At 40.9% G+C, this 10,725-nt stretch overlaps 1 protein-coding gene across 1 annotated transcript in view; it reads right to left on the reverse strand.

Moving 5' to 3' along the window:
* LOC101862447 overlaps window positions 1-10,725 on the reverse strand; it is a gene marked incomplete in the record, with an annotated part of 59,817 nt that overhangs the window by 41,582 nt on the left and 7,510 nt on the right. Inside the window, 4 exon segments of the mRNA XM_035972179.1 lie at window positions 6,978-7,100; window positions 9,198-9,442; window positions 9,815-9,965; window positions 10,431-10,551. Of these exon segments, the coding sequence (XP_035828072.1) occupies window positions 6,978-7,100; window positions 9,198-9,442; window positions 9,815-9,965; window positions 10,431-10,551 (640 nt within the window).

Genomic DNA, 10,725 nt, shown 5'->3' on the forward strand with positions numbered 1-10,725 from the left:
GGGGGGTGCTGGCGGTATAAAAATTCACCAGTCACCCCCAGGCGAGTGTTAAGGTTACGTACACGGAGAACGCGTCTACATATAATGCATAATGAGTATAAGCGATGTGTGGATACGTGTACATGATGACGATCCCCAGTCGGCATGACAATTCTATTCAATTTCTTTTAAAGTGTTTTAACACACCTACTGACACAATTATTTTGATAATTTCGGAGGCAGGCTTCCGCTCCTGTCTGTCCTGCTCAACCCGGACGGAGAGGGATGCAACATCCCAGTAGAAAGAGCGAGATACTCGATAAAAATTCCCCACTCGGAACTGAACTCGGGTCTCCTGAGTGCGACAGTGAAGCGCCTAACCGTTACACTACAGACGCCAGTCATCCCACGTAAAATGTAGCTGCATTCCATGCTGTTGAAAATTGGAAAAGTTAAGAGTTTTTCGTGAGTTTGCCCTAATGCTATAAGCTATGAAGAAATTTCCTGATGTGCGCGGGCAGTTTCCTTCTCCTGCCCACTTAGGAGGCGGGCAGCTTCGACCCTGGCTGTCAGGGCTAATCCGGACTGAGAGAGATTCTACGTCCTTTCAGAAATACGGAGAAACTCGACAAAATTCTCAACACATGGGAATTGATCTCACGCCTTCAGCCTGCTACAGCGGAGAACCTCACCGACACACCATAGGCGTCGGTGAAATGATCTCTGGCATGCATTGTTTTCTTATATATGTTTTTCCTGCCACCCAGACCCTTCTGAGAAATTTTTTGATACATGCTTGTGCCTTCGTAACTAAACAGAGCCTGTCATCTCTCTTACTGGTACAATGTAATTCTAATCACTGCATGGGTGTAATGCCTCTTCCAACACTGCTAGGTTACCTATGAGGCAGGACTTCAGAATCAATAGTCTGTCTCCGATAGGGCCGAGTCAAGTAGGCGGAGAGCCCTGAGAATACCCCCAAATAATTCAAGTTTAAGATCGCCCCACTGGGGGTTCAAACAAGGGTCAAACAAACACTTCATTGCACAGCATGGTACTAACTGAACTAACGGGGCGACCCTTCTCTGATTGCCCGTACAGCAGTCAAACTGACTCAAACTGTCTGGGCAGCGCCTCGTTAGCTGGACACTCAGAAGGAGAAAACATTCACAGTGCAGCTGTTCAAGATGACAATAATAGGTGTAGTATTTTTGTATAGCGCTAATTCCTGTTCAACGGAAAGCTCTGTGCACTTTACAATCTATTATTATTCCAGCAAACCTGATAACATCCTGAAACAATCTTAACTTCCTGGGAAGCATTCAGTGAAAACTGCCATTTTACAGGCGCTAAAACACTAATATAATATTGACAAGATCTTTCGTTATTTATGGCCGGGGCCCTTTCCCACCTAGGTTAAGTCGTGAGGAATATTCGTGCAAAGTGCTTTTCCAGATGATACAACGTCGGGCTTCAGACTCGAACCCTCAAACTCCGAAGACAACCGACGCCACCACTTATAATCTACAGAAACTAAAAACAATACAGCATTCTGAGGAAGTGTGACCCTGCACGCCAACACATAGAAGCCAAGCACCGGTTTACTCTTGAGTTTGACTTCAAGATGTTTATATCGATTTTACGGCACTTGCAACACAATACGGTCAAATAAGTGACGAAAATTGGATGTTTTACAAGAGAGTAAAAAATACAGAAAAAAGAGAGAAAGCCTAAGGACAACAGATGTTTAATAGAAAAGAAAGTGCAAACGACACCAGAGCACCTACCAACTATCCAATTGAAGAGAATTACGCAAACAAAAGCAAAAAACAAAAACAAAAACCGAAAACAGCGGTCACATTAAAAGACACAATAATGTTTCTTCGGCTGTCAATCAACATCGATGATGACTGTGATTGTGATTGTGATTGTGATTAAGGTCACACAAGAACGTTTAAGGGTCAAAAGGCCTAATTTAGATCTGCAATATCGACCAATTTTAGACATTGAAAGTCTGATTGGAGTTATGAGATTTTAGTTTTAGTAAGAGTTTTACAGCACATGTGACAAAGATAGGTCATATAAACGCCGTGGATTAAATGTGTTACTAGAGAGTAACATAAAAAGAAAAGAAGGAGAGATAAGGACGATAGAATTTGAACAGGAAAGAAGCAGCAGACTACACCAGAGCGCCAACCAGCCAACCAACCACCCACGTGTTGTTATAGTTCAGGTACACTTCTTGTAAGTTCGCTTATTGCAAACATTATGATGTAGGATAAAAGAAAGACCCATGGGATACCAAACAGCACCTGGTACCAGTTTGTTTGACTAAAGAGAAGCACACTGACGCAATAATAGTAATTAAGAGCTGTGAGAAAGTAAGACAGACAGAAACAACAGAAGGAACATAAAGAAGTAGGATCTACCAGTGGCGCCCTCCAAACACCCGCCTCAAATCAGCGGCACCCTCCAATAACTCGCACCCAGCGTTCGATCCAACAAAAAGACGGGACGTCGGTCGACGCCCCCATCGACACTATCTAGACAATTCAGGATCCTGCTTCCATCCTGTTAGGGTCAACACGATCTGAGAGTACTGAGAGGTATACAACGTCCCATCAGAAAGTGGAAAGACGTCGGGCGACGTTCACTCTCCTCAAACTGACGTTAGCAGTCGCAAAGCGTGCAAGTCCGAAATTAGGTCAAGTTTATAATTAATATTAATTTGTCTGAAAAGATCGCTTGGAGGCCCTCTTGCATCATGTGTTGATAAAGAACATGTGTATAGAGCAAAGACTACGGAATACGAGGTTGGCACAGAAGAAAGTTTAACGTCCGTTTTCAGTGGCACTCTCGACATGCACACGCCATTTCCCTTGGAAGTACAGGGAGTTATTTTGGACTTACACGGTTTGCAATTTACCGTCGAAATCAAGTCTGCATTCTCACTGCCTTGTGCTGCCTTTGAAACTGGTAAGCAGACTTTTCATCATGAACTTGTTCTACTTATTGTTCGTTTGTTTCAGGAAAGAGGAGCACATCGACAGAATAATGGTTGTTCAGTGTTGGGGGGAAGTAAGACAGTCAGACAGTAGGAACAACACAGAGTAAAAAAAAAAGAAAAAAATATGAGGGACCTACCACTAGTAGCAGTCACGACAACGATAACATTCAGTACAAGAGGGGTAGGAAAAGGACTCTTCTTCAACACAGGTCAACACAAAGTTACAGAGAGTCTTGGACCAGTTCCAGCAAAACACAAAAAACACAACTCTATGTGCAGGTTTGAGCAAAGTGATGACTATGGGCTATGGGCTACTTACTAGTGGGGAAAAATAGACAAAAAACGAAAAACAATCACTCCAAGTTGGGTGTGCAGTTGTTTTTATTCCTTGTATTATACATTACTTTCAATTCCATTTTTACAAAAAAGTGATAAAATGGGAAAAAGCCCATTAAAAAAAATAATGAACTACGGCACTAATACTTGAATAAAAATGTGCAAATACTGAGCACCTTTGCATTTAATCACAGATATGAGCTGCATTTATATGGACAGTATACATTTCTAGAATTCAATCAAAATATAATGTACAAAAACAGAGTGAGCCACTCACTGTGCCCTGAAAGCTGCTATTGGAAGTGGTCAAACTTACAAGAGTGGGAGACAAAAGTATTCTGAAAAACAGCCCAAAATATACAGACCCGTGCGTATCACTTTGCTCAGTCCTAACACTAAACAATCCAGCTGCACACAGAGGACGGTGGAATGGGGTCACGATATACATAAGGAAAAAGTTTCTTGTCTTTTCTATTCCTACCTTCTTCATTCTTCCTCATCCTCTCCCCCTCCCTCCTGCTCCCTCACAGAAATGTCATGAAAAAAATGATAACGACTGAATTCCAGGAGGATCCAAAAACAGCCATAAATAGTGAAAAGATCAAATATAATTGTGGAAAGAACAATAATATTTTCTCCATCATTTTGTTTTAGCTGGAAAATGATGCTCAGAGGCAAGAATCAACAAGAAGACTAAAAAGTTATTGTCATTAACTTCGATGCCAGTTTGTCCAAATTTAATATGAGCGTTAATTCACATTGTTTAACACTTTGAAAAAAATCTTTTCCCAACACTGATGTCTGGAAACTTCTGGGTCACATGACAAAAACAAAAACAAAAAACAGTGGATGTATTTTCTTGAAATCACCCAAGTGACTAGATTATCACTGTTATCCTTTCACACTTGAAGACGGCCTAGATTATGGCAATTCATCAACATCAAAGCGGCCAACTAACATTTGAAAAAGGCAAGCATTGTGCAAATTATTGGAAATGATTTACTGTGCAAGATTGTTGTGTCTTTTCATTCAGGTGCTGTGCAAGATTGTGTATCCTTTCATTAGGTGCTGTGCAAGATTGTGTATCCTTTCATTAGGTGCTGTGCAAGATTGTGTATCCTTTCATTCAGGTGCTGTGCAAGATTGTGTGTCCTTTCATTAGGTGCTGTGCAAGATTGTGTGTCCTTTCATTCGGTGCTGTGCAAGATTGTGTGTCTTTTCATTAGGTGCTGTGCAAGATTGTGTATCCTTTCATTAGGTGCTGTGCAAGATTGTGTATCCTTTCATTCAGGTGCTGTGCAAGATTGTGTATCCTTTCATTAGGTGCTGTGCAAGATTGTGTATCCTTTCATTCAGGTGCTGTGCAAGATTGTGTGTCCTTTCATTAGGTGCTGTGCAAGATTGTGTGTCCTTTCATTCGGTGCTGTGCAAGATTGTGTGTCTTTTCATTAGGTGCTGTGCAAGATTGTGTATCCTTTCATTAGGTGCTGTGCAAGATTGTGTATCCTTTCATTCAGGTGCTGTGCAAGATTGTGTGTCCTTTCATTAGGTGCTGTGCAAGATTGTGTGTCCTTTCATTCGGTGCTGTGCAAGATTGTGTATCCTTTCATTCAGGTGCTGTGCAAGATTGTGTGTCCTTTCATTAGGTGCTGTGCAAGATTGTGTGTCCTTTCATTCGGTGCTGTGCAAGATTGTGTGTCTTTTCATTAGGTGCTGTGCAAGATTGTGTATCCTTTCATTAGGTGCTGTGCAAGATTGTGTGTCCTTTCATTAGGTGCTGTGCAAGATTGTGTGTCCTTTCATTAGGTGCTGTGCAAGATTGTGTGTCCTTTCATTAGGTGCTGTGCAAGATTGTGTGTCCTTTCATTAGGTGCTGTGCAAGATTGTGTGTCCTTTCATTAGGTGCTGTGCAAGATTGTGTGTCCTTTCATTAGGTGCTGTGCAAGATTGTGTGTCCTTTCATTAGGTGCTGTCCAAGATTGTGTGTCCTTTCATTCAGTGCTGTGCAAGATTGTGTGTCCTTTCATTCAGTGCTGTGCAACCGTAATGGGCAAAGGCAAAAGACAGGCAACAACTTGCCAGGAGGATAATTTCTGATAAACAGTTCATGCCAACAATGGAAAATGTGAAGATTTGGAAAGATTCCATTACTGCTAATCCTTGCCATGTTTCCTCAACCGTTGCAAAAGAAGTACACGTATTAGCCTCAATAGAGGTAGGGTAGGCGAGAGGCATAATCTTCACAAATTGGGCAGTAATTGCAACCATTTATAAGATACCGTCTTGCTCTTCTTCTGCGCTCCCAATAAAGTAATCTACCTGGAAATAAGCAGAAATAAATAAATCTGTTTTCAAAGATTTTTTATTGATAGTACTAATAAAATAACTAGAATCTACTCTACACACCATAATTCTAACAGATACACACCGGAGACTAAAACAAAAATATAGAACTAAATATTTCCAAATGCACTGACTGGCAGTATCAGTGCACAAAGAGCCATCACAATGCCAGAGGTTTCTCTCATTGATATGAATAAATAAGCTGATTCATTAATTCAGAGACTGACTTTATGTTTTTTCTTTGTAAGTTTTGCTAGTTTGTGCAGTGTATACCCAAGGCAACAAGTCAAGACTTCAGTTTCTCCCCATGCAACAGGCAAGAAAGTGGAAGTAGAACAGTCCCAGCATACCAGATTAAAGCCAAAGGAAATATTGATTTATAAAAAACAGCAACAAAAAGACCCTCAGGGGAAGCTCTCCATTCGACTAGAAATTTCATGAGAAGCATAACCTCAACTGAAGTTTTGCAAAGTAGTACCCATACTAGTACTTAACATAAAATTTCTAACCCAGCATCATAAAATAAAACACCATCTTCATTTTCTGTCTTCAACTACAAGCTTTGGCCTGGACTGGTGACCTGTTCTATTTGCCGGTGCATCGCCTTCTGTCTCAGTGCGAGCTGTGTCCAGGAAAAACTCATCCTCAAATTTAGTTTTATAATTATAAGGCCGGATCGGTGCCTCCGAGTCCAGCACTTCACGCTGGTCCCACAGTTCCAGATCTTCACCAGAAACATTGGGCTTTGACATTCTGCTGTAATTATTTCTTAAATCTTGCTCTACTCTGTTCAGTTTACTCGAGGCCATATGAACCTTATAATAAGGAAAGTCTTTAGTTTTATCTTTATCTTTATCTTTGCCTCTCTCCGCCACACTCGGTGGGGGCAAAGCTATTGTTGGGACAACCACCGAAGGAGTCTGACCTGGCTCTTCCACTACAGTGGCAGGGGGGACAATTGGAACCTCCTCTTCTGCTTTATCAGGTATCAGACTTCCAATCCCAAGGTGGGTTTTGGCTCTGTCAGGGCGATAGTCTTCCTTGTACCATCGCCTCTCCAAGTTCAACCTCCTGGAAACTTGTTTATACCCATATTTATTTTGAACATCTTTGTCTATCTTTGCTTTCAGTGGATCTGGAACTGTGGACCAGGTGGAATGCAGGGCCCAGTTATCATAATACACTTGATTTTTAAGACCATACATTGAGTCATCGTACTTGACATCCAGCGGAGGTACTGGGCCAGTTGTAGCTCTGGGCCTGACAAGTTCCTTGACTTTTTCAAAGGCTGTGACCCTTGCCCCCCGCCTACCTTCTCTGTCATCCTTTCTGCGGTTCCTGGCCGTTAGGTTCTGTTCTTGCAGTAGTAGCAACTGTCTTTGCAGTCTTTCGTTTTCCAGCTCCAATGTCAGAAGGTGATCTGTGTGCTTGTTATCTAAAGAAATGAAAAAAAAACAACCAATAATAACTGAAATTAATTACTTGACTTACTTATCTCAGGTTGGATAATCGAGGGAACATTCTTATCTAAAAGTCACTGAAAATTGAATAATGAAAGACAAATAACTATTTGCAGGTTGTGGGTTTTTTTTTTAGCCATTGTGGCACTTTATCTGACTCGACTTATAAGCACTGCCATGGTGGCAAGGTCAAATAAGCAAAACAAAAAATACTGAACCTTCCGAGCGCGTGGTTTCAGTAAAATGGGGGTCATTCAGATCTCTGTTTCTTTGCTCTTTTGCTATAAACACCAAATGCTGAACACCTTGAAAAAGTTCAGATTTCCTTCTTTACAATACTGTAAGCTGTTTGTATATTATAATCTTTTCATTGGCGGAGAACTATACATCTTTAAGCGTGGTTTCCCGTGGTTATTATTTTTGGCCTTTGGAAGGAAACCTAGAAAAAAAGCGTTTAAGTTTTCAAAGATCATTTTTATCACGAAAAGTGTAAAATACCGGTCAAAAAAAATTACCAATAGAAAGAACAGTTCTTTTTCTATTAGATTAAAGTCTTCGGCTTGGAATTATTTTGCATGAATCCTTCCGCAAAACTACCGGGAGCACTCAGTACACTATAGCATCGCCACGAGGGTTGGTGCGGCACCAGCCGAGACAACGCTCGGTGTTTTTATTGAAATGACAGATCATTGTGTTTGAGGCAATAAAATACTGATTTGTAATGATCTCATAGTCTGAAAAAAATTAGGCTTCATTTCTTTGGTATAATGATTGTACTCTCTTAATAAAGAAATGTTTGGTGCACTTGGTACTCTTTCATTATCTGTTAAACGTGGGGTTGCAGCCCGTTAGCGTGACTTCAGCAATATTTGATTACTATGTTAAATTGAAACAGCTGCCATTCTCTTAAACATTGACTGAGAGGTAAAAGTATGGTACCAAAATTCTCAAGAGGCACAGGCCTTTCATGTGAAACAGATGAATTTGACATACAGCTACATTGAAAATTTAGTATCTGATACCTAGTATAATGCTAATATTTTGTTGCATTTGATGTGAAGTCCATTCTCGTTAAAATGTTGTTTTGTCCATAAGTTTTTTTCTCTGTTAATGAATAGTTTTCTACTTCTGTATGTTCCCTTGCAGTCGCATTGTCGAGATAACTGCTAAATTTCAAGTCTCTATCTCAATTCTAAGACCCCCAATGCTAAAGAAACATGTTGCTCAACTTCAAAGGCCATTTCCTCCTTTTTGTGTTTCCTCACCTCGCACAATTAAAAGTTCTGTATTTTCGTCAAATATGGTCATACTTACTTCATTTTTGTTTTAAATTGTAGAAAAAAGGTGATAGTTTTGAAATTTCCTTCATATGACTGATATTGACCGGCAGGGACACATATATACTGTAAGCAGGGCTGGGAAGTCCACTTGAGCATTAATAAGTTTACAATGATGGTTAACTACACCCGTGCGGTTCTCAAAGCCCTGTCCAAGAGACAGGGGGGCAAAGCATAGGACCACTGTATCCGTACCCCACATGGCGTAGAAGGCGACTTAGGTCGGTTGGGCAAAGGGTTAGCAGCCCTTTCCCGTAAAACAAAAAGTAGCTACAAAAACATCAACAGCAAAACCAACAGGACTGCCAGTTAAAGAAGATGAAAAGGATGCACAGGACAGGCTTCGCTGGAGTAATGTTGTTGGTGGTCTATGCTCCACTGGGAGTTAAAAAGGGTTAGAGAGAGAGACGGTTAGTTATGGCAGATTTGGCAATCTTAGTGTCCTTAGGCTGGTGCTTAGAATTTAATGATAAAGGCTCGCCTGAATAAAGCGAAACTTTGAAACAGGAATGACCATGTTGCACAGAAAAAGATGCTTGCGCCTACACAGAAAGAGCGACATGAAAACTTTCTCATAAATTGCAGTTGGCTGGTGAGACACTTTCATTTGTATTTTTCTTAGTTGAATTTGAGTGACACAGAAGTGTGTTAACATGTGGTCATTTACTGCTGAGAAAGGGCAAAACAAAAGAGATTATAGACAGATAGGAATGTAGTAAGACAAAATGAATTCACCTTTTGGCTTGCTGGGGGCCGGTCTGTTCCTCAGTGAGTCATCAATCGCCTGAGCCTCCGCTTGCATTTGAGCGAGTTGCTGGAGGATGTCAGGATCGGATCCGCCATTTGCAATGTAGGCTTGTCTGACCGCTGCTATTTCAGCCACTAAAGAATTGCCGTAGAACATAGGGTACACCAAAGACCTGTTGGTTTTCAAAGGCTCACCTGGTGCCATTGTTGTGTGATGTATGACGTGAGGAGGCCTGTCGACAGGAAGAAAGAAATAGATACAAAAGCACATGTAACATGTATAATTAGACAATACACAACCAATTTTTACCATTTCTCTTCAACTGGGGCAGGGACGGTCTGTCCATCACTCGAATTACCTTTCTGAAAATCAACTGCAAAAAAAAAAATTGATCTGAAATCTCACTCATTTTAAACAAAATTGCATTAAACACTGCTTTAAAATTAATATCCAGGTGATAATGAATAATTAAATAATTAAACCATTTTGCAGAACTTCCCCTAGGACGTAAAATGAAATCAGCAGAGAGTAGAACATAATACCCTTGTCTACATACTACATCTGTGGGAGTGAAGAAGGAGCTGAGAGACGGCGAATCACTTACACACGCCGTGCATCCAACAGCTGTCTCCTGAGCTCCTCCAGCAGGCGCTTGTTGCGGGCCTCTTGATCCCTTAGCTCCTGTAGCAAAGCGTTCATGGAGTCATCATCTTTGATTGGCCGTCGACTTAATTCGTCAAGCCGTCTTCGGATCTCTGCTCAAGAATGATTTTTTGGTTAGACAAGTCAGAAAAACAATCTTACTAAATAGCAATGTCTGCTAGACTATGAGATGGGGCCGAGCACAAAGTCTTGTGCATTAGTATAAAAAAGCAAGCACCACGTACCGCTATTTGAACTCAAAAATATTTTTTTCCAAATAAAGAGTTACAAATTATGAAACACTTTCTAAGCAAGACAAAAATCATGTATTCAAAATGGATTTGTATCTTTTAAACCCAATCAAATGATGCACGTTATTTGACGAAAGAGTAAATAAAGCACAATGATATCAATAGCAGTTGCATATAAGATTGAAAAAAAAAATGCTTAAAAAACTCTCTCATTCGTTTTAGTTAATTAAAGAAGTGAGTTTTTTCTGAAGTTGGAAAGTTGCTGCACTGTGACCGATGCAATCATCACCAGGAAATAAGACCCAAAAAAAGAGACTTGAGTGTCACCTTCTCTCTGTCTCTCCAGGTCCCTATTCCTGTTGTGAAGAGCCTCCATGTGGCGTCCATGATTCTCTGCCAGCTGCTTGACCTTGGGGTCAGACTGAGGGTTGTACTTGATGGTGGTCTCCTACAACAACAAGAGAAACGGAGTCGCCTGACTTACTTAAAGGAGGTGGGGAGAAGATTTCTTAATAGTGTAAAAAAACCCAAACCCATCAGACTTACATGTGGTTTTGGGAGGAGAGGTAGAGAGGGAGAGGGTGAGGGAGAGGGGAGAGAGAGAGAGGGGGGGTGAGGGAGA

The sequence above is a fragment of the Aplysia californica genome, unplaced genomic scaffold (genome assembly GCF_000002075.1).
Source record: "Aplysia californica isolate F4 #8 unplaced genomic scaffold, AplCal3.0 scaffold00602, whole genome shotgun sequence".
Classification (NCBI taxonomy): Eukaryota; Metazoa; Mollusca; class Gastropoda; order Aplysiida; family Aplysiidae; genus Aplysia; species Aplysia californica.